Genomic DNA, 24619 nt, shown 5'->3' on the forward strand with positions numbered 1-24619 from the left:
GTCTGACTGCCCGCAGCCACCTCTAGAGGGACTGACAAATTGAAGTCAATGTATAAACAGAATGCAGTGAGCTCCCCCTAGTGGTGGCTGAAGGCACCCGAGAGCTCATCTTTTTTACTATGTCTATGCAGGGAATTTGGAGCTTTGTATGAGAAAAAGAACAAAGCTTCAACCACTATGAAAAGATAATAATCAGCACAAAATTACAAGTGGAATAAATCACACCAAAGGTAATTCTAATCTACCAAAAATACGTGTAATCTTTATTTCCTTGAGTTATATAAATAAATTCTATAGTGATAAAATACGGCATGCAGGTAAATTATCTCCACTCCTGACAAATTCAGTATTTAAACTGGTCAGAATACAAAACTGTTTGCATTTTTCATTTATGACATGGTCCAATCATTTGGTTTTTCTGTGGTCGGGAATCCGTGGCCTACCTGAGAGATTGTCTTACATCAGGGATGCCCAACCTGCGGCCCTCCAGCTGTTGTAAAACTACCCACCATGTCCTGCTGTAGGCTGTCCGGGCATACTGGGAGTTGTAGGGCCGCCGCTTGGGCATCCCTGTCTTACATCAGAACATTTTTAATTGATTTGCAGATTAAGAAGGCAACCTTGGTACAGAATATCGGACGTAACGACCTTCTTAGGCCTCATGCACACGACCGTTGTTGTGTTCCGTTCCGCAAAATGGGGTTCCGTTGTTCCGTGATCCGTTTCCGTTTTTGTTTCCGTGTGTCTTCCTTTATTTTTGGAAGATCACCAGACATGAAGTAAAGTAAAAAAAAATCTAAGTCAAGTTTGCCATGCAAATGATAGGAAAAAAACGGACGCGGACGACAATCTTGTGTGCCTCCGCGTTTTTTCATGGTCCCATTGACTTGAATGGGTCTGCGATCCGTTTTCCGTGAAAAAAATAGGACAGGTTATATTTTTTTGACGGACTGGAACCACGGATCACGGACGCGGATGACAAACGGTGCATTAGCCGAGTTTTCAACGACCCATTGAAAGTCAATGGGTCCGCAGAAAATCACGGAAAACGGAACAACGGACACGGAACACAACAACGGTCGTGTGCATGAGGCCTTAGACAGACACTGATTTCAATAACTACATGGACAGAACGCCTCCCTATATGACAGGATTCCACTTGTCACATTAAAACCAGGGTTTCATTAAAGGCATGCCTGTGAAGGAAACAAAAAGGAAAGTTAATAAGCAGAGTAATGTCTTCTAAATCCACCTTTTATCATCATGTGTTTTTTAGGTCCAAAATTCTGTGCGGATTATTTTGTTAATATATCTTTCTAGTGGTCAGAGAGCTCCAAATCCCCTGCATAGACATAACATAGACACTAGGGGGAGCTTACTGCATACTGTGTTATTATTATTGAATTAAATGTATAACAGTATGCAAAAAGCTCATGAGCTCCCTCTAGTGGTGGACGCAGCATTTTATCATTTAACTCTATAGGCAAGGAATTTGGAGATCTGTAGCAAAGAAAAGTAGCTCACGACAGACATAATAATTTGGACTATTCGGATAAAAAAGTTGTTTTGATGGAATAGTGTGAACATTTCTCTAAAATATTTAAATACACCTGCTTTGGTCCAGCGTCTCACCTTTTTGGCTAATATGAGAGGGTCGTGAACAGGGAATTTCCTACTATGACATCAATCTTCCCTAGTATGGCACAGGGGTTGTACAGCTGGGGAAACCTCTATTTAGTACAAGTAGCTACATGTACTCAAATGGTGGTCACTAAGACAAAAAGTCACGTGGTTGCTAGTCAACTTGATCTAATTTCCTAAAGAATGAGCCATAAGGAGGACTTCAAGGGGGAAAAAAAACAACCTACATTCCACAATGGTACGTTATACAGATAGTATGGTGTGTATTCATTTACTGCACTGGAGTTCGCCTTTAAATAAAATAACCTTACATTTAAACCTCCAACACTGACATTTAAAGGGATATTCCCTTCATTTATGGCGATTCTTTAACAGTCATCTGCAATGTCAAGAAGCTTTAAAGGGGTTTTCTCACTTCAGCAAATGGCATTTATTATGTAGAGAAAGTTAATACAAGGCACTTACTAATGTATTGTGATTGTCCATATTGCCTCCTTTACTGGCTGGATTCAAGCACGACCACCACTGCTGGATTGCAGGGTGGTCGTAACCCCTGGAAACGAGCAGTGTATAATGTGATGGAAAAATGAATGCAGCCAGCAAAGGAGGCAATATGGACAATCACAACACATTAGTAAGTGCCTTGTATTAACTTTCTGTACATGATAAATGTAATAATGCCGAGGTAATGGGTGCAATAAAGGGGTTGCCACATGAAGATGTGCCAGTAGCTTTCTATATTGCAAATTTTCTGATTGTGACTCCTCTTTATGAGCCAGAACTGAAAGCTCTGTGGATTTGTATCCTGCCCTGGTGAACTCCAGCCATCCTTGTATTGAACGTTCCTTTGCTAGGATATGCCACAAGCGTCACCTCTGGAGCCCGCTCCTGTCTCCAGAATGGGGCACTCGAAGTGAAGGGAAAGCAGGTGCACATACGTGGTCCATAGTGGCGAATGGACAGGTGGGCGCGCTTGCGCTGGTTGCCTTCCATTCACTGCTATGAGACTTGTGAAAATAGTCGAGTGCGCTTGCTCAGCTATTTTCAGAACTCCCATAGCAGTGAATGGCGAGGTAGCCACACATGGGTGGTATGCTCTCCTTCACTTCGGGAGCCCCGTTCTGGAGATGGGAGTGGTTCACAGAGGTGGCATACCCTAGTTATATGCCATAAATGTTGAGATTTGACAACCCCTTTAAGGCCTGCCATAATATTAAATTTCTCATATTCTCAGGGGGGGGGGGGATAACTCCTCTAATTTCCTATAAAAAGCACACAAGCTCAGTGAGATATAAAAGTACAATTTTGCTTTAACCCAGTTTTTTTTTGTCTGTATAAAAGAATGTTCAGACGTTTCAGAGCTACAGGGTTTAAAAATCAGTCTGTTTGCAAGCTGTCACGTTCTGTTGTCTTTGAATCCTGTTGGGCTACGTCTACACGACGACATTTGTCGTGTGACATTTTGTTGCACTAATGTCGCGCGGCAATTTTTATAATGGCAGTCTATGGTGTCGCACTGCAACATACTGCGACGCAACAGTCGCAGAAAATCCATTCGAGATGGATTTTTCTGCGACTGTTGCGTCGCAGTCGCAGCATGTTGCAGTGCGACACCATAGACTGCCATTATAAAAATTGTCGCGCGACATTAGTGCAACAAAATGTTGCGCTACAAATGTTGCAGTGTAGTTGTGCCCTATCTGTCGCGCGACAAATGTCGTCGTGTAGACGTAGCCTTATCTGACAGCTCATGTGTAGCTCTTTATCTCTGATCTCCTGACCTCAATATAGCTCAATTGTTATCAAACTGATAATAATATGGTTTAATTAAGGCCTGTATTATACCAACAGATTATCTGACAGATTTGCTGACCAATCATTGGTTAGATGGCCCATTACACACACAGATCTTTTGTCATACGCACCAACTATTGGTCTGTTTGGACAGATAATCGGTTGGTGTAATATAGTCCTAAGTGTTTATGAGGTCAGGAGATAAGAGCTACACATGAGCCGTCAGGTGACAGGATTCAAAGAAAACAGAAAGTGACAGACTGATTTCTAACCCCTGTATTTCAGAAACAGCTGAACATTTTTAATAAAGACCAATCGAAAAACTAATTTAGCCCAAAAGGAGTAAAATGCAATCATAAAAAAATGCCTCAGAAGATGTACATAGCAGTTTTACTGCCATTCCAGTAGAAACCAATGTACACAATCACGTGATCAGCTCTTCACTCTACTGGAATTACCTTTTATAGGTTTCTGTAGATAAAAAGAAAGATTTGGAGATGACACTTGTCTTCTGCCCACCCCGTGAGACCTTGAGAGGACGCAGTCTACATACATGTCCCAGAAGTTCTGCGCCAAACTATCAAAGAGTGCGTTACGCTTGGGATTGGCTGATTCTTTCAAGTAGATCATGAAGTCCCACAGCCCCATGATAGTATCTGCCACCCTGAGCTTCTTCATCTCCACCAGCTTGCTTGACGCCGCTTCCCAGCACTCATGGTCGATCTCTCTAAGGCTCCCGGAGTTTGGATGTCCGTAAGAATCTTTATTATACACAGATCTGGCATAGGTTGAGGTCACCATGAGTAAATAGATAAGCTGGAGATACCAGCTGCTTGGTGTAGATTCCATCACCTGTCTACAAGAGCAACAAGGTCGGTGAAACGGTAACAGAGCTAAGGGAAGATATGTTTGAACAAATATGCCAGTTTCCACTTCAATTTCATAAAAAAAGGATAGGATCATTAAAAGGGTTGTGTCACGAAACATATTCTATATTTTTCATACCAGCACCTGCATCTGAATATTTTTGTAATTGCATGTAATTAAAAATTTATTAAAGCCACTGAGTTATTCAATGAAATCTATCTGTACAGCGCCACCTGCTGTTGGCTCTTTTGCTTATTCTGATGCAGCAGAAAGGACACACTCCCTGAAGAGAATCTAGCAGAGCAATGTGGAGATCTCTGGACCCATGTGAGATACAGGGCTGGTTGTAGAAAGGTATTGTCATGTACTATATGATGATTTTAATTTTTTACATCAGTCATGGCATAAGGCATATGAAAGGGCTAAAAATGGATATCACAACTCCTACCATATACATAGCTATGTTACTGTGTCTCCATGGTTACAGACTGCATAGAATCCCGTGTACTCTGCTCATCCCACTGCTTGATAACTTACTCACAGAAGAATGGGCAGGACGATGGAAAGGTGTAACTCATAACTTCAGGATCTGACTACACAGAGTTTTTGTAGTCTGTAACCATGGAGACACAAACTGTTTACTTCTCTATGTGTATAGTATTTCATAGAGTAAACAGTAAGAGGACCTGTCAGCATTCTAAGGGTTCAGTCCCAAGACCGTTTATTTTTTGTGATCTGCAAAATATGGATGATGTGTGCATCCATTCTTTTCGCGGTTCCATTGACTTCAATGGGTCTGCGAACAGCATTTTGCCAAGTATATGACATGTTCTATCTTTTGCGGAACGGACAGATGCGGAAAGCACACGGATGATCTGGATCAACATGTCCTATACTTGCCCGCAAAATATGGTTCACGGACCCATTGAAATCAATGGGTCTGCAAAAGAAAAAAAAAAAGGATTCGACACAAATGTCACATGGACTGCATCCATATTTTGCAGACTATAAAATACATACGGTCATGTGAATGTACTCTAAACATGATTGTTGTAGGTACTCCAGTGAGGACAGCATCCCTCGTACTGTTTACCACCAGGCACAGCACCATACATTTGGTAGTGGCTGTACCTGGTATTGCAGCTCAGTCAGCCAAACACACACTGATCTAATATTGGTGGCCAGCCCTGAAGAGAAGCTATTAATGTTATAGTCTTTGGTTACCATTTCCACTAGCATTCCAAAAAAACTTAGCAGTGTGCTGTTCCTCTGTAATTCCTCCAGGAAATGTTTGAACCTGTCAGTGGGGCATGTCCCTACACAGTCTGGCACTGTCCAATCAGTGCTGTTGTGTCAAACTGTGCAGGGGCACATCCTATTAACGGGGGGAATAGTACGACCCAGAATTTCCAAGAAGAATACTAGAGGAACGGCACAACACAGAGAAAATTTATTTCAGATTTTTTTTTTTGTGGTAAATACAAATATTTACTAAGACAAGCGAGTCAGGGGAGTGGACAGGAGCTTTTAAGGAGGACCTAACTTGTCTGTTTAAGTAAATACTGATCCCCTGTTATTACAGCCAGAAATTAATGAATAAATTGACAATTCCGTGTTACCATTCCCTTTTTAAAAAGAGCGTGCCTCTACACAGTCTGTCACTGGCAGCACTAATTGGACAGTGTGAGACTGCGCAGGAACAGACCCCCAACTGGTAAGACCCAGTTGCCAGTTTATTCAAACATTTCTAGTAGTAATAACAGAGGTGCAGCTTCACAGTTCTAAGAAAGATGCTTCGGATTGTTATTTCAATCGTTGTATAATCAAAAGTTAAGCAGTTTTTTAATACTTTTTAGGGTACATTTCTCAAGACCAGGGTGTGCTACACTGGTCCTGATATCCTCTGCGCCACCGCAGGATGCATTTAATTTATAACGAAGAACACGCCTCGTCATAAATCAAGTGCTTCCTCCTGAGGTCCCTGCGCCAGGTTGACATCCCCCACTACCAGCCATTATTCGGTCATCACTGATGCCAGATTTAATTCGCCATTTATGCTGATGGCCCCGTCGCACGAATGCACTTTTTCGGAGAGAGGGGCAATGGAGGCGTAAAAACGCTGACTACAACTAAATTTAGTTGCGATAGCATTTAAAAAGTAGAAAACCTGCTGTTTGCGGCTTTATTTATGCCAGTTTCCGGAGAAGGGGGGCATGATAAATGACCCCCTTTGTGTTTCAGTTCCCAACAAATTTCAAGATCTCTGTTTGCTGTGAGTCAATAGGTACATTCTTACTTACACTCAAAGCTGAAAACCTAAGGCTGCTCGCTTTCAGACGGACAGATTATTGGTACCTGCGTCGTGGACGGAACTCCCCGTGGTCTATCACCAGTCCAGATGAAGAGTGAGAGGTACGGGCGTTCCCTCCCTGATACAGGTACAAAGAAGCACCTGTAATACAGCTGTCTGAAAGCAGACTTTAAAAAAAGGTATTGCCATAGGACAGGGATGCTCAACCTGCGGCCCTCCAACTGTTGTAAAACTACAACTCCCACCATGCCCTGCTGTAGGCTGATAGCTGTAGGCTGTTAAGGCATGCTGGGAGTTGTAGTTTTGCAACAGCTGGAGGGCCGCAGGTTAAGCATCCCTGCCATAGGACATCCATAAATGTATAGATGTCAGGGACCTCCACTACCTGTAGGTGGAGAACGAGGGTCTCCCTGCCCACCAGGTGAGGCGGCTACCACATCCAGGCATTAAAAGACACAATCATTTAGTCAGGTTTTACTTACCTGCAGGGACTGAAGTATCACCTGGAAAATAAGAAGACAAATACAGTGTAAAAATACCGTATGTGGCCAATAAGTTAAAAAGTTGAAAATAAGCAAATATCAAAATGCATGATATAGATAGATAGATAGATAGATAGATAGATAATAGATAGATGATAGATAGATAGATAATAGATAGATAGATAATAGATAGATAGATAGATAGATAGATAGATAATAGATAATAGATAGATAGATGATAGATAGATAGATATATAGATAATAGATAGATAGGAGATAGATAGATAATAGATAGATAATAGATAGATGATAGATAGATAGATAGAAGATAATAGATAGATATATAGATAGATAGATAATAGATAGATAGATAGATAGATAGATAGATAGATAGATAGATAGATAATAGATAGATAGATGATAGATAGATAGATAGATAGATAGATAGATAGATAGATAGATAGATAGATAATAGATAGATAATAGATAAATAGATAGATAGATAGAAGATAGACAGACAAAGAGGTAAACACATAGATTGATCATTAGACAGTCATTAGAAGACAGAGTGGGGGTTGAGCTCCCGCAGACCAGTCTTCTGTGAGATGATGAGAGGTGAGGAGTGGGACTGCCAAGAGAATTTTTATATTGCAGACCCTCCTGCGGTCCTGCGTCACATCCAGGGGGCCTGCTACTGCCTGAGTCAGGAGTATTCCTATGCTAGAACAATGTGTAATCTTGAGATCACTAATGTGAGCAGGAGACGCAGGCAGAGGAATAAGTCACAATGTGCTGCTCTCCCCTCCATCACTCCTCACACCTGGACTTGTATGAAGAACTGGTACCGGACCACATGCCATAGTGCCAGATGAAAGGGGGGAGGGCGCGTAACCTAAAATAATGGTCGAGTTTGTTCTTTTCTTGTGACTTTGATGAGGTTAGAATTCAAGGACAGCTCATTGATGAATACTGTACCCTCCGTCCTGGGCAGGGGAGGAAGATAATCATTTTAATATCCGGGGTGACTCTAGTGGTGCCCAGTGGTTACTCGCTTCTCCTGGTTCCGGAACGGTCGGCCAGTTTGTCACTTGATGAATGTTTTTTAGCTTTCCCTTCCTGCCCTGCACTAATCATTGCAGAGATGGAAAGACAGAACCGCGCCATGAAAAGCACCGTTCTTTCTATGGTTAAATAGCAAATAATAGAACCAGACTAATTCGACTGCCATAATACTGCCACATGCAGCGAGCGCTTGGGAAGCCGGAGTGGAGAATAGGAGTGGTAGTGGCTCCTGTTATAACACTGTCTATCTCAGTGACTGCCTCTCGTCATTGCACCCTAGGGCCAGCGCAGCATAAGAAAGGGGCACTCTTTCTTCTCTTGAGGCACACCCTGGTTCTGGGGCTCCTGCCTGACGATAGTTGGGGTGCCCGTCATGTCAACTGTTCAGATGGGTGAAAGGCAGGGTGAATAACTGTTTCTCTTTACTGTAGTGCATAATAGGGGTCATAGTACAACCAACATCAATCTGGACACAGAGCAAATCCTCTACCAGATAGAAGTATATGGATTTAAGCAAGGATGGGAGTTATGGCCCTCTTTCCTCTTTATCTTGCTAAAGTCTCTCTCAGTAGTATCTATGGTTGGCAACAGTACTTTTGCAATTATGCCTGTAATGCACATGGTGGCATACAGGTTGAATGATACAACTGACCAAGTTGTTCCTTCTTCAGTATGTAGGGTGTCTTAACTGTAATCCCTCCATGGCAGTAAAGTCTGTATTGCCCTCAATGGTGGTTACCTTACTGACTGACTCTGTTCACTTGGCCATGTAGATTCTAAATTCTCTTTTCTATCTTTCTTGTTGTTAATCTTAAAGAGGACCTTTCATGTTTTTTATTAATTGAGATAAATACCTTTACTTGCGGGTACCCCTACGCTGATGCTGCCACCCTGCCTGATTTTTTAAAATATCGCTACTACGCCCCGCTGTGCCCCCCTGCACTTTTCCCGCTCAGTATGTTAATCCTGATCATCGGTACAGGGAGGAGGAGACGCCAGGGTTTCTAAATGGGCGTCTCCTTCTCCCTGGCTGTGACGCTCTCCGCTGTGTACCCGCAAGTAAAGGTATTTATCTCAATTAATAAAAAAACATGAAAGGTCCTCTTTAAGGCACAGGTCTCTTCCTCTCTGAACTCCCTCCTCAGACTCTAGAGCACTCTAGAGCCAGAGGTGGGGCCAACCACCACCTAGCAACGACCTGCAAAGGGCTGTATCAGAGCTATGCTGGGAGTATACAAGGCATTAACAACACATAGCCAGTGGCGTACACACAATCCATGGGGCCCCGGTGCGAAACTGATCCATGGGGCCCCCAACCTGCCTCCCCCCCCACTACCTCCCCTACCAGTGGTGTAACTACAGGGAGTGCAGAATTATTAGGCAAGTTGTATTTTTGAGGATTACTTTTATTATTGAACAACAACCATGTTCTCAATGAACCCAAAAAACTCATTAATATCAAAGCTGAATATTTTTGGAAGTAGTTTTTAGTTTGTTTTTAGTTTTAGCTATTTTAGGGGGATACCTGTGTGTGCAGGTGACTATTACTGTGCATAATTATTAGGCAACTTAACAAAAAACAAATATATACCCATTTCAATTATTTATTTTTACCAGTGAAACCAATATAACATCTCAACATTCACAAATATACATTTCTGACATTCAAAAACAAAACAAAAACAAATCAGTGACCAATATAGCCACCTTTCTTTGCAAGGACACTCAAAAGCCTGCCATCCATGGATTCTGTCAGTGTTTTGATCTGTTCACCATCAACATTGCGTGCAGCAGCAACCACAGCCTCCCAGACACTGTTCAGAGAGGTGTACTGTTTTCCCTCCTTGTAAATCTCACATTTGATTATGGACCACAGGTTCTCAATGGGGTTCAGATCAGGTGAACAAGGAGGCCATGTCATTAGATTTTCTTCTTTTATACCCTTTCTTGCCAGCCACGCTGTGGAGTACTTGGACGCGTGTGATGGAGCATTGTCCTGCATGAAAATCATGTTTTTCTTGAAGGATGCAGACTTCTTCCTGTACCACTGCTTGAAGAAGGTGTCTTCCAGAAACTGGCAGTAGGACTGGGAGTTGAGCTTGACTCCATCCTCAACCCGAAAAGGCCCCACAAGCTCATCTTTGATGATACCAGCCCAAAATAGTACTCCACCTCCACCTTGCTGGCGTCTGAGTTGGACTGGAGCTCTCTGCCCTTTGCCAATCCAGCCACGGGCCCATCCATCTGGCCCATCAAGACTCACTCTCATTTCATCAGTCCATAAAACCCTAGAAAAATCAGTCTTGAGATATTTCTTGGCCCAGTCTTGACGTTTCAGCTTGTGTGTCTTGTTCAGTGGTGGTCGTCTTTCAGAAAAAGTAGTATGTGGTCAGAGTAAAACTTAACGTTTAATTAGAGCAATTAGAAAAATAGGTCCCAAAATGACAGATAACAACAATTTGTATATATACAATCGGAGCAACACAACGGTATACCAAACGGATGCAGAAAGTGCCAATATCAGATAAATGATGCTCGGCGGCACCAAAAAAGTAACCGGTTGGTCCTACCACACAGATGAGACGCTCCAGAATCAGCAATTGTCCGGCCGGTGTTGATTGATGTGCACACCGTTGCTGACGGCAATTGCGTAACACAGGGTGATTGGCAAAACTGGCTGGCCCTAGAAAACCCTAGAGACCTACGCTGGCCTATGTGACCGGATGACGGGAACCCGCCACCAGTCACCAGCAGGAACCTCACCCTGGAATTGTGCGCCCTAGGAAGCCCTTGCTTACCTGGTCCCTACATGCATGTTTCGCTAGGGGAGATGAGTAACAAGCTCATCAGGGGAAACATGGGAGCTTGGGCTGGACCTGTGCAGGGTGCACTGACAATAATGTCAATGGTGCGCTCTGTACAGGCACAAAGTACCCCACGATCCAGATATGGATCTAAGTGGGCGAATTAACTATAGGAGGAAAGGAGGGGGTCAAGATATAGATCCCTGTCTTAACAGCTCACTGAGACGCATGGACTGATGTAGCCTAGGTAGCACTTGAGAGACGCTACCTTTTAAAGTGAAAGCCAGCTTCAGAGTGAGGCTTGGCTAAAGACACGCCCACCTCAGTCAGAGCGAGCGGTGAGCGTCCGCGCATGCGCGGAACGATGCTACGCACAGAGAGAGAAAGGAAGGGAAGCGGACGTAAGTGACTGGAATGACGTCACCACGCCCCAACTCGCAGATGCACGCGAGATGATGCGACGGTTGCCTAGCAAACAGGACGCTATTCCCAGGCACCGTCGGACCGCACAGCTCCAGATATGTAGCTGCGCTTTTGATATAGATATGGTATTAGTGGCATAGAGATAAAGCAAATTTAAGAATCAAGGCTATATTGGCAGTATACGAACACAAATAAGAGGGGCACAAGGAAAATGATGACATCGGGAGAAGGGACAGGTAAACGAGGAAGGGGGGGGGGGAGAAGAAGATAGTGGTATATACCCAGATAAAAGGTATAACAGTGAATATGCATACACCATTATGAATATGCATAAGGACATAAAGAGGCACCATCAAGATGCACTATAGGTGACCCCTGATTGAGCTAAATGAAGCAGCTAAAGTTAAGCTGTTCATTAAGCCCCGTGGGTGAGACTGTACCCAGCGTGAAAATCCAACGGGATTCTCTCTGGAGTAGCGTGCGGTCCCAGTCTCCACCACGGGCCGGACGGGCAACTTGCTCAATTCCTATTGCCTTGAGGCAATTTGGATTCCCCTGATGGTGATCGTGGACATGCCTTGACACTGCTGTGTCTTTGTTATTGGCAATGTCGCCAAGGTGCTCGCCCAGGCGTCTACGCAGCTCACGTTTAGTTTTTCCAACGTATTCCAAACCGCAGGCGCAAGTAATCTTATAAATGACGCCCTGCGTCTTGCAGTTGATAAAATCCCTGATGGGGAACGTTTTTGACAAGTTGGAGCTGTAAAAGGTTTTACCTGGTTGAATAAACCCACAGGCTACACATCCACTACATCTAAAGCAGCCAATTGGCCTACGGTCGAGCCATGTGCCTTGCCTAGGGACAGGTATAAAATGGCTGTGAACCAGAAGATCCTTCAAATTACTGCCCCTTCTAAATGTTATCTGGGGGTAATCGTGCACAGCTTCTTTAATATCGGGGTCCATCAACAAGATGGGCCAGTGCTTCTTGAGGATCCCTCTGATCTTATCAGCACAGCCATCAAAAGTACCTAGTAGTCGGATCTTCTGATCCTGGGGTGGTCTTACCCTAGGCACCAGGAGGTCCGGGTGGTCGTCTTTCAGCCTTTCTTACCTTGGCCATGTCTCTGAGTATTGCACACCTTGTGCTTTTGGCCACTCCAGGGATGTTGCAGCTCTGAAATATGGCCAAACTGGTGGCAAGTGGCATCTTGGCAGCTGCACGCTTGACTTTTCTCAGTTCATGGGCAGTTATTTTGCGCCTTGGTTTTTCCACACGCTTCTTGCGACCCTGTTGACTATTTTGAATGAAACGCTTGATTGTTCGATGATCACGCTTCAGAAGCTTTGCAATTTTAAGAGTGCTGCCTCCCTCTGCAAGATATCTCACTATTTTTGACTTTTCTGAGCCTGTCAAGTCCTTCTTTTGACCCATTTTGCCAAAGGAAAGGAAGTTGCCTAATAATTATGCACACCTGATATAGGGTGTTGATGTCATTAGACCACACCCCTTCTCATTACAGAGATGCACATCACCTAATATGCTTAATTGGTAGTAGGCTTTCGAGCCTATACAGCTTGGAGTAAGACAACATGCATAAAGAGGATGATGTGGTCAAAATACTCATTTGCCTAATAATTCTGCATGCAGTGTACACTGCGAATAATTCTGCACTCCCTGTACACTGCGAACTGGCCATCACTGCTCAGGACCAGGATGTGGATTGATCCCATGACCATTGCAGCCAATCACAGGCCTCAGCGGCCACAGTAAATTTCTGCTGGGATGTAGTGTCCAAGCTGCACTGGGCTGTCTGAGCGTGAGCTGCAGGGAGAAAGTCACCCTCCCTCCCACCTCTAAAGCTGACAGAAGTAGATTTTTACCTTAATTTTTTTCAAACCCTGTCGGCTGAGGAGTGGGAGTGGGTGTGGCTTAGCGGTACCTGGGGGTGGGGTCTTTAAGTCCATCTTTTGAGGGTGGCCTAAATAGCCACCCTACCTGCCCCCTTAACTGTGACCTCCACAGCACTCCGCTCCCTTAAAGGGAACCTGTCACCTGGATTTTGTGTATAGAGCTGAGGACATTGGTTGCTAGATGGCCACTAGCACATCCGTAATACCCAGTCCCCATAGCTCTGTGTGCTTTTATTGTGTAAAAAAAACAATTTGATACATATGCAAATTACCCTGAGATGAGTCAGAGCTTGAAAATATGACTCTTCTCTGGTCACACAAGTAAGATATGACTTTTATGTTAATTTGCATATGTATCAAATCGTTTTTTTTACACAATAAAAGCACACAGAGCTATGGGGACTGGGTATTGCGGATGTGCTAGTGGCCATCCAGCAACCATGTCCTCAGCTCTATACCCAAAATCCAGGTGACAGGTTCCCTTTAACAGTGTCAACCACAGCGCCCTGCCCCTTTAAAGCGGACCCAAGCAGTGAAGAAAAATGGCTGGGTTGTTATGGAAACCTGGTGAAAAACTGTGTGTATGTGGAGACTAAGGGCCTACGAGCTTCTATTGGCTAATATAGGTCATGTGATGTGCCATATGTCCAGTTTTTTGGGAATTTCTCAAGAACGGTAGGTGCTAGAGAGCTGAGACCCGGTCTAAAACCTCCCCGGACACCTGATGTACCTGTGTGCTAAATTTCGCAATTGTAAATGCGACGGTGGGGATTCCTTTAGCGGACATATACTCAGCTTTATATATAGATTACAGAATGCCATAAGTGCCCTCTAGTGGTGGCTGCAGGTACTCAGCAATCTAGGGAGGGGGTTTGGGGCCCTGTATCTGAAAATGGGGCCCTGACAGTAAAGATAATTAGCACAAAATATTGAACCTGATTTAGAAAAAAATCTACCTCATATATATTTATACATTTAATATCTAACCCTTATCTATCTATCTGTCTATTTATCATGTATTTGACATTTGCTTATTTTTAACCTATTGACCACATTTTTTACACTGTATTTGTCTTCTTATTTTTCAGGTAACATTTCAATCCCTGCAGGTAAGTAACCGGACTGTGGCCCCCGGTCCTAGATGAGGCCGGAACTCCTGTGCAGCGCTCTGGTTCCGGGGCGCAGTTATCCGGGCGCACTCCCATGCCCTGTGCCGCTGGCCCCGCTCTCACACTGACATTCCGGGCGTCCTCTCCTCTGCAGCATGGTGTGGACCGGCAGAACGCTGCTCCGGAAGGTGCTGTATCCCTGTCCTGTACTACTACTACGCCTATCCTCCACCTGTCCTGTACTACTACGCCTATCCTCCACCTGTCCTGTACTACTACGCCTATCCTCCACCTGTGCTGTATCCCTGTCCTGTACTACTACGCCTATCCTCCACCTGTCCTGTACTACTACGCCTATCCTCCACCTGTCCTGTACTACTACTACGCCTATCCTCCACCTGTGCTGTATCCCTGTCCTGTACTACTACTATGCCTATCCTCCACCTGTGCTGTATCCCTGTCCTGTACTACTACGCCTATCCTCCACCTGTGCTGTATCCCTGTCCTGTACTACTATGCCTATCCTCCACCTGTGCTGTCAGTGTCATGGACTTGCAGCAGCCTCGGCTCCCCTGTAGCTTATTATCCAGCGTGGTACTACAAGTCCCAGCATGTCCTGTCAGGATCTGTAGGGATATCTGCTTCCAGTCCCGGTCACCGCCATCTTCCTTTTCTTGTTGGTTCTGTGTCTTCTCTGTTCCCGGGAAAGCTGGGTGACAACCTGTATGTGTAGAATTACAGTTTCCTCAGGGTTGTCAGTGTCACCACAGGGGGAGGAATAGGGGAAAGCCTCGTCCTCTGTTAGTGGCAGCCATGTGGGTTGTCACCCAACTTTCCTGGAATTGAAGCGACTCTTTCCCTATGACTTGTAATCTTTAGGGAGTATTCAGATGTAACGGTCGCGGTGCAAAATAATTGCCACAATGAGTAAATCTAACGCACCACGACTGCTGTGCGTGAATACGTCCTTGTGAATGTTACCTTGGGTGCCCCCTGCAGGGGAGATGTCGTATTACAAGGTGCCCAGATACATAAAAGGGGTTCCGTGACTCCATGTAATACCAAGTGCCACCATGTCTTCTAGGGCAAGCGCCCCCCCCCCCCCCTTATGATCTCCTTGGGGGTGACAACCCTAATTATAGGAGCAATATTCCTTTAATTAGGCATCCAATAGTCTGGAAATTCTGATAATCCAGCACTTGATTCTGACCCAGATTTAAAGGGATTGTCCTAATTATAACCCCCCCCCCCCAGTACCCTCATATGTGACAAAATAATGGGAACATGCACTTACCGCTTCATCCGCCGCCATATTAACCTCGCCCTCAAATACTGATCACACCGCCATGACTGCACCCCGAGTGACCCCATAAACTGCACCAAGTTACAAAATCCATACCCCCCCCCCCCCCCCTTTGCATCTCTGCTGCCAGAAGTATGGAGGATATCCCCATTTTTTTGTGGGGCAGAGGTTGTCAACGCATATGGCTATTATAGAGGGGATCCCACATGTAATTCTGCATTTTCCCCTCTAGAGGTCACTGCAGGCATCTTCCCCTGGCACTGCGCTGGGCCATCCGGGATCAAAGGGGTATTCCCATCTCAGACAATGGGGGCATATCGCTAGGATATGCCCCCATTGTCTGATAGGTGCGGGTCCCACCTATAACGTCTTCTCTTCCGGGTGTATGCGATGACGTCATCGACGCAGGCGCATTGAGGATGGAGCGGTCGAGCGAGCGGCCGCCTCTCAGTGCGCCTGCGCCGATTGAAGCCAGGTACGGCGCAGGCGCGAGATTTCAAATTCTAACAGCGCCAGCAGAGAAGGATTCCCTTCCCTGGCCCTGTCAATCAGCATGCCGAGGGGGCGTCATTACCATCGGAGGATGCGGCTGCTACCAGCAAGTAGCCGCCCTACTTGCTGGTAGCAAGGTAATTAGCATATTTTAAAAATCGTTTTTTAGCAAAATCTACTGAACCAAAATAATTAATTTGATTATGTATCATGAGATCGCACTATAGGGATTATTATTAAAGAAAAAAAAAACGGTTTAATGGGGTGACAGAAACCCTTTAAGGATTTTTTATTATTCTTACCTCATTTCTACCTCTTTATATTAGATTGTAAGCTGTTTGGTCCAGGATTATGTATATTACGACAAGCCGGCAGGGATGTATTCTCACGTGACATATCTGTTCCCTGTAGTATGGAAACTTCATAGACAACCTGAGGATCCTGGTGAAGGGCGGCGCCGGCGGCATGGGCCTTCCTCGGTTAAGCGGAGAAGGCGGGAAAGGAGGCGATGTGTGGGTGGTGGCCAAAAATGGCGTCACGATGAGGAACCTAAGGAGCAAGTATCCCCAGAAACGTGCTGTTGGCGGTGTGGGGATTAATAGCAGGTGAGCCCTGGATCTCTAGTAAATGAAGGTCTCTGAGTCCTTCTTGCTGTTCAGGAGTCTGGGAAAGCTGGGTTATAGCCCCTATAGATGCCAGTAGGGTGGCCATATTGGTTCCATCCACCGTTGAGTAGAGGTTTTCTCTGAAGTGTCGATCTCTTGCTGGGAGGGGGAGGCTCTTCAGGAGCTTGGGAAAGTTGGGTTTCAAACACTGTGGGAGCTGCGATTGCGGCTGAATTGTTACCTCTCGGCTTTCCTTGAGGGGTTGTCCAAGATGAGAAGAAATATGGCTGCCCTGCCGTTGTCTACGGAAGCCTTGCCATGAGAGGAGCACATGTGGTGGCAGGATGTCCTGCACATATGGCTGAGCTTTTAGGGTCCCTCAGATGTGACGTCTCCCTAGGTGACCTGAGGATCCTGGTGAAGGGTGGCACCGGTGGCATGGGCCTTCCTCAGTTAGGCGGAGAAGGCGGGGCAGAGAGTCACTCCACAGTAAAGGATACAGGAGGCGGGTGCCGGCGGCAGAATTACATAGCCGGCACCCAGCCTCTGTCACAGGGAGCTGCAATCAGCGGCAATAAACCCCTCAGGTGCAGCACTTCCGTCTCCTCTGTGTTGCTGAGGGAACATGGAGCGCGCTGAGAGCAGCGCGCTCCATGTTCTGTGATACTAGGCTACGTAGTAGCGCAGCCTAGTATCGGTAAAAGGCAAATCCCGGTATCAAATCGATACTAGTACAAAAGTATTGATATTTCGATACCCAGGGCAACCCTACACGCAACAATCACTCACCATAATGTACACTACCCAAAAGTAGCCTCTGAGAACCTCTATATAGAGCTGCAGTAGAAGCACTTTTCCGCCCTCTTGTGGGAAGATCCAGAGCACATCTGTAATCATTACATATATGTTTAGACATAACTGCATGGCAAGTTTTGAAGCAATCTGACATTTCTAGTTGTATGCGTTTTTTGTTTTTTCCCCCAATGATTGTACAATGTCCCAAAAGGATATTAAACGGGGTTGTGCACCTCCTGCACAGACCTGTGAAGAGAAGCATGCTGACCCGTCTCCATTGCTCCACAGCTTCAGCTTCTTCTCTGAGCTTCCTGGGTGTAAACTTCCTGTTTGACGCCGCTGCAGCCAGTCTCTGACCGTAGCGGTGACCTGCTCCCCTGCATTACGTGGCCATTTGTCACGATGCAAAAAGGAGGCAGGTCCCTGCTGCGGCCAGCAATTGGCTGCTGCATCATCGAACAGGAAGTTTACATCCAAGAGTCCAGAGATGGAAGCAGGTAAGTATGCGTTCCTTCGTAGGTCTGCCCAGGAGGGGAGAGGAAGGGGGTGCACAACCCATTTAAAAGCTATATAAAATGACTGTGCATTGTTTCCACCCCAAAATATACCGGTTCCATCTTTTTTTTTTCTCTTATCTATATCCCGCTCAGCGCCACAGCTCACCTGTGCTGTGTCACATGACCCATGTTTCTGTCTGCCGGATCCGGCATTGCCCGGTACTGCTGTTCTCCACCGGACCCCATAGACTATAACAGGATCCAGCCTCTTGCCAGCATGAGCGCTGGGCTTTGGCCGGAATGTGTCAGGAGAAGACTTCTCACTCTATACTGGTGTACTGCGGCACAGGCAAAGTACAAGCAATTGGTATGCATAAAGCTGCATAAACCAACAGCGATGAGCAGGCAGCAGTGGGGAGAGCGTCTGAGCATGCGCAGGAAGCTGCATTTAATTACAGAACAGGAAGGCAGTTGTGTGCAGTAAAATATATTCCCCAACAGAAATCTCTTTAGTACTGGAAGGTCCAGCTCTTGGTCATAACCAAGTAGGACTCCGACCACTAACACATACATTTATGTCTCTCCTCCTAGTGTTCGGGCTCTCAAAGGACTATCCGGGTCCGATTGTCTGGTGGATGTTCCCATTGGCATTGCCGTTACCACTGATGACGGCATAAAAATAGGTAAGACGCTGCTCTTTGTGTATTGTATTCCTACCCTTCGCACTGCCTAATGGATGTATGACCGCTGAGCCCAGTACATATCGCACAGCAGTACACCGCTGCTGTACCAGTGTAGAGAGCGGCGTCATTTTGGAAATGTGCAGGTGATGCATATTGAACAGATGCCATCAGGATGAAGACTATTACTCGGACTAGTTCTCTTTTAGGATTCCAGCTCATCGGTCGCTCCTGGCACTCCCAACCCCATGAAAACAAGCATCCGTGATTCAGCAGGACAGTCCCATATTCCCAGCATTGTCCCCGGAGATCACGTCTGCCCTGTAGGATTCTCCAGCGCTGATCTCTGACAGTATAGATTAGACAGGGAGAGAAGGCTACTGCTAAGTGGTTGCTGATTGGAGGCCCAAATGTAACTTTCTGTTAGGACCACACGGGGGAGATATGTGTTATATTATAGGGGCGTTGTGTTGGCTCCCCCATGTAATATGGCTGGCACTGTGCCAGGTACACTTCTGAACATCCCCATCAGGGTTTCCTTTCTAGAGCGCACAGCTTAGAGGGAACACTGATGGGTATTTGTGTGCATGGCATTGCTGTTCGGGCGCTACTTTTTGTCCTATATTGCTGTATGGGATATCTTTAGGGTGGCACCACTGTTTGGATGTTAGATGGTGCCCTAGAATGCAACAGGACGCTTTCAAATATTGCTTCACTTATCCTTTAAATATCCCATATAGCAAAAGCATAAAATCCACGTAGGAAAAAGTCCAACACTGCTGGACAAGTCCAAATTTTCAAAGCGAATAGCCCACAGCGACTCACGGCGGAGGTGAATCAAGCCTGACGTAGATGCAACATCTTTGGGCTTGTATCTGTGTGTGATCACGCTTGTTTCACTTCCACTGTGTCTTGAATCCTGTAGATTACCTGCTTTAAAAATTTGGACTTGTTCTGCACCTTTGGACTCTATTCACATTTGGACGAATTTAAAGGCTATGTACACCTTTAAAATGCAATTTTTGTTTGTGAATGCATTTTACAAATTTTTGGCTAAAAATCACATTTTCAATTGGCCTTTATTAGAAATAGCGAGCCATTCTGTCACAAAGGGTTAACTGTTTTTCTATCTGTGTGACTGGTACTTTCACTTTTACTTTGTGCCGGTCATCTAATAAACCTTATCTCTAAACTACTCAGAGGTCATAAGCACTTCCTTAAGCCACATTCTTATCAGTAAGGCTACTTTCACACTCGCGTTTTGTGCGGATCCGCCAATGGACGGATCCGTTTAGATAATACAGCCACCTGCATCCGTTCAGAACGGATCCGTTTGTATTATCTTACATAGCCAAGACGGATTCGTCCTGAACACCATTGAAAGTCAATGGTGGACGGATCCGTTTTCTATTGTGCCATATTGTGTCAGTGAAAACGGATCCGTCCCCATTGACTTACATTGTGTGCCAGGACGGATCCGTTTGGCTCAGTTTCATCAGACGGTGTCTGCCTCCAAAGCGGAATGGAGACTGAACTGATGCATTCTGAGCGGATCCTTTTTTTCCATTCAGAATGCATTAGAATGCAAACTGATCCGTTTTGAACCGCTTGAGAGAGCCCTGAACACGAATCTCACAAACGGAAAGCCAAAACGCCAGTGTGAAAGTAGACTAAGCTACAACTGAGCTATAATGAGTGTTTATAAGGGCAGAAAGCAGAGATAAGGAGTCTGTCTGCTCCCCAGATGACGGAAAACTATTCATGTTTGGTTTCACCATATTTGTACTGACCCATCGAATAACAGTAGCAGACTAATTCTGACGGACAGTGAACATCTTTAAAAACAATGACGGAAATACTTTTTTCCCATTACCACCCTAAAAAAAGGTAATGAATAAGCCCTCATATGTAAAGAGCAAAAACAGCGGCAGCTCCAGACAAAAAAGTATGTAATCAAAAAAGAGGAAAGCAGAGGTGCAAGCCCTCTGTAAAGTACAAAAAATATCTTACGGATAAACTGTGTTGATTGAGTCTTGTTTTTAAATCCAGTGTCATCTCACCCACGTACCATAGGCCACGGGCCGGACAACAAACAAATAACATGATCAGAACTGCAGGTTAGAAAATGTCTAATGGAGTATGTCGCCCCACTGCCTGGGTGCGTGAATCACTCGCCCTTGAGCATAAGACGACAGTTCACACACCTAAGGCACGGGTAACAACCCATTTTACTAGGAGCCAAGTATGTTTGTGTAATGGGGGTCAATGGTAAAGTATCAGCAGAAACGAGACGGTCTTTCGAATTCCTAGGCCTGCGGTATGCAAACATAGGCGCATTCTCAAAGTCTGTAATGTCCCTCAAACAGCTACGGCGCATCCTCCAATGACGGCGTATAATGTCATTGATTTTGTTGCTCTGTTCATTAAAAGTAGAAATAAACAAAATTCTCTTGCGCGTAGTATCTTTGTGTCTAGATCAGGGGTGCACAACCTTTTTTGGTCTGAGGGCCGCATTGTCACATTGCTCTATTTCAAGGGGCCGCAATGTACACAGGCCGATGTAAAGTGACTGGGGGGGAATGATCGCTATCACAGTCATTCCTCCTTCATTTAGTTACATTGACTATGAGTAGCACATCCCTGATCACACAGAGAGATGTGCGGCACGATTATACTGCAAGTTATCATGAGTGAGTGTCCCTATGAAGACGTATTTCCAATAATTGACCTGAATATCTCGCTGCTGGCCCTAGAAAAATACTAACAGTGGCCCCGTTTTGGAGTCGGGTACAAATTGATGGAAGTCCGGGCCAGCAATACCATATTGTGGCACATTATACCGCCCCACAGTTCATCACACAATATTGCCCCCATGAGCACAAAATACATCCCCAAAAACTCTCACTGGCTGGCCGTGAGGAGGGCCCAGCTGGCCCCCCGGGAAATTTCCCTGTGAGATCTATGGCTAATCCACCCTTGCTTAAAGGGATTTCCCAGTAAAAATTAATTTTTAACAAGTTCTTGCAGCATGGCCCCTGAAACCGAAGAGTTATACTTACCTGCTCCCAACGCTGATTACACCTGTCAGTGCATGGCCATGGTCACATGTACCTTTGCAGCCAATCACTGGCTTCAGCGGTGATGTGGCCACAAGCAGCGTGTCACTGCTGCAGCCAGTCATTGACGGACAGGTGTAAAAGTGCAGGAACCGGAAGATGGAGGCAGCGGGGGCATGGAGCAGGTAAGTATGCATCTTCTGGTTCAGGGGCCACGCTGCAGGAACTTGTTCATAAATCAGTGATTTCCCTCACTGCAGAGGCCGTGCTCCCTGGTTATTACCACCTCCTGCCAGTTACAGGCGCCCTGCAATAACCAGTAAGCACTTTCTCTTTCTAGTGGGGAAAGCGCTTATTGATAACACTTTAATAACCAGGCCTGAAAATACACTTTTTTTTGTGTTTTTGGGCACCTGGTGGTTCGAACAGTTTCACATGAATGGGGCGATAATGGTAACGGTTTTGGTGTGGGTGTTTTTTCTTTTATGTATTTTATTAATTTTTTAAACTTAATTTTTAATATATTTCTGCTACAAATAATATCCCCCAAGAGGTCATAAAAAGACCTTTGGGGGACATTGACACTTTTTGTGAATTTTTCACTTTTTCCTTTTTATTTATTTAGTTTTATTTGTATTTTAATAATATTTTATTGTATTCTTTTTTTATAATTGGTTTATTATATTATTTAAATATATTTTTGCCACATAATATGTCCCCCAAAGAGGTCATAAAAAGTCTGTTGGGGGACAATGAACACGGTACTATTTTGCAATTTAAATTGTTTTTTCTTTTATTTGTATTTTATTATTATAAAAAATTATTATTTTCTATTTTTTTTTTATATATATTTTTGCCACATAATGACAAGGGATCATAAAAATACTGTTAGGGGGCAGTGAACACTCTTTTACTTAGCAACTTTTCCTTTTTTCCTTTTATTTGTATTTTTTTTTAATATAATTTTCTATTTTTTTCCACATCATATTTTTTTTATATATTTTTTTTTTTATTTGTGATTTATTATATTTTTTTTTATTTTTATTTTTTTACTTATCTAATATATTTTCTCCACATAGTTTTTCCCTAAGAGGTCACTGAAAGACCTTTGGGGACACAGACTTTTTTTTGGCACTATTTCCACTGTAACTGGAGGAGCATCTAAAGGAGCCCCAGTTACAGGGGAAACCAGCCTGCAGTGGGGGCATTGTACACAGGCAGAGCTGATCAGGTCTCCTAACCCTCAGATCTGCGCTCCTCTGCCCCCAAGCCAGGTCTACCCTACATAGCGCTCACCTGTGTGAGGAGAAGGCAGAAGCGCTGATAACTGCTTCTGCCTTTTCCTCGGCTCCCCCGCTGTCACTGACAGCCGACGACCCGTCCTGCTCCTTCTACAGTGCAGGGGCAGGAGCTGTAATGATCCATCGTGCGGCGCTGCGGGCAGAAACACAGCTGATTTACGATCAGCTGTGTTTCTGTCCAGGAGGATGGGGGCCGCAAATCTTGGCTCTGGGGGCCGCATGCGGCCCGCGGCCCGCAGGTTGTGCACCCCTGGTCTAGATTATAAAGTGATGCTCCTATCAAGGGCCAGGACCTGATCCTTTTGTTGCTGCAATAGGGACACTGCATAACCTTTGCCGGCCATATTATCCAAAGTTACCTGCAGAATAGATTCATCAGAGACAATGCGTTTAACACACAGAGATTGACTGTGAGGTAAATACTTCACCATATCACTTTGATGGCCACTATTATATCTGAGCAAGGAATTCTTGTCTGTAGGTTTAACCTATAGAACAGTCTGTAATGAGCCCCCGACAGTGTTCACCATAGTATCTAATAATTGTATGTTGTAGAAAGAGTGGACAAGGGGGAACTTGACATCAGGATCAATCTGATTATGAAATGCATGTAATTCATCGAGAGAACCAAGCCATAGGAGGAGGACGTCATCAATGTATCTCCACCACCTCTCTACACGAGCGAAGTGGTGGGACACATAGAGGACATCTTCCTTCAAATGGTGCATATATATATATATATATATATATATATATATGTATGTAAGTGCCACATTCGACCCCATCGCCATAAGCCCTCATATGACTACGCCACCAAGCGTCTTATTTCGTACTCCTCCTTGGCTAAAAATACTCCTCTAAAAGGCTGAGAGGGGTAATTTTACTCTTCTCGAAAAAAAAATTGTGCGACCTCTGGTTCTGTTGCATTTTCTATCGATTATATATAGAGATGAGCGAATCGACTTGGGATGAAACAAGTGGTACCTTGGAACCGAACCAGAGTTTGGGAAATGGTTTTTTACAGTACAAGTTAATTTATGAAGTTATTACTCGGTCTCACAAGACTTCGCGAAGCAATAACTTTGGCTCATCGGAGCCAATACATTCTAAGACTACTTTCACACTGGTGTTTTCGCTTTCCATTTGTGAGATCCGTTCAGGGCTCTCACAAGCGCTCCAAAACGGATCAGTTTGGCCCTAATGCATTCTGAATGGAAAAGTATCCGCTCAGAATGCATCAGTTTGCCTCCGTTCAGTCTCCATTCCGCTCTGGAGACCGACACCGTTTTGGACCGCTTGTGAGAGTCCTGAACGGATGCTTGCAGCTTTTTGGTGTCCGTCTGATGAAACTGAGCCAAACGGATCCGTTCTGACACACAATGTAAGTCAATGGGGACAGATCCGTTTTCTCTTACACAATAGAAAACTGATCCGTCCCCCATTGACTTTTAATGGTGTTCAAGATGGATCCATCTTGGCTATG

General features: G+C 44.8%; 2 protein-coding genes across 4 annotated transcripts in view; one reads left to right on the forward strand and one right to left on the reverse strand.

Moving 5' to 3' along the window:
• The window catches only part of LOC121002886 (GTP-binding protein 10-like), a 145511-nt gene that overhangs the window by 94826 nt on the left and 26066 nt on the right, over positions 1–24619 (forward strand). Inside the window, exons 1-3 of one of the 3 annotated variants that reach the window (XM_040434523.1) lie at positions 14459–14595; positions 16614–16807; positions 18691–18782. In XM_040434523.1, coding sequence (XP_040290457.1) covers positions 14563–14595; positions 16614–16807; positions 18691–18782 — 319 coding nt within the window. In that variant the 5' untranslated portion in view covers positions 14459–14562. Of the gene's footprint in view, positions 1–606; positions 657–1099; positions 2065–14458; positions 14596–16613; positions 16808–18690; positions 18783–24619 lie in introns of those variants that run through there. The other 2 variants (XR_005779345.1, XM_040434524.1) reach the window with 2 other exon arrangements.
• LOC121002888 (protein FAM237A-like) lies at positions 524–4265 on the reverse strand. Its single transcript, XM_040434526.1, has 3 exons — positions 3894–4265; positions 1095–1196; positions 524–651 (listed from the first exon to the last, which is right to left on the reverse strand). The coding sequence occupies exons 1-2, from the start codon at positions 4234–4236 to the stop codon at positions 1168–1170; spliced, it is 372 nt and encodes a 123-aa protein (XP_040290460.1). The 5' UTR covers positions 4237–4265; the 3' UTR covers positions 524–651; positions 1095–1167.

This window comes from Bufo bufo, chromosome 5, assembly GCF_905171765.1.
Source record: "Bufo bufo chromosome 5, aBufBuf1.1, whole genome shotgun sequence".
Classification (NCBI taxonomy): Eukaryota; Metazoa; Chordata; class Amphibia; order Anura; family Bufonidae; genus Bufo; species Bufo bufo.

What these genes read in the sequence shown, in the direction of transcription:
- LOC121002888 (XM_040434526.1), bottom strand. Translation starts at nt 4,236, where the DNA reads ATGGTGACCTCAACCTATGCCAGATCTGTGTATAATAAAGATTCTTAC. An exon ending in TCTACAGAAACCTATAAAAG is followed by an intron (nt 1,197 to 3,893) that starts GTAATTCCAGTA and finishes TTTCCTTCACAG; the next exon opens with GCATGCCTTTAATGAAACCC.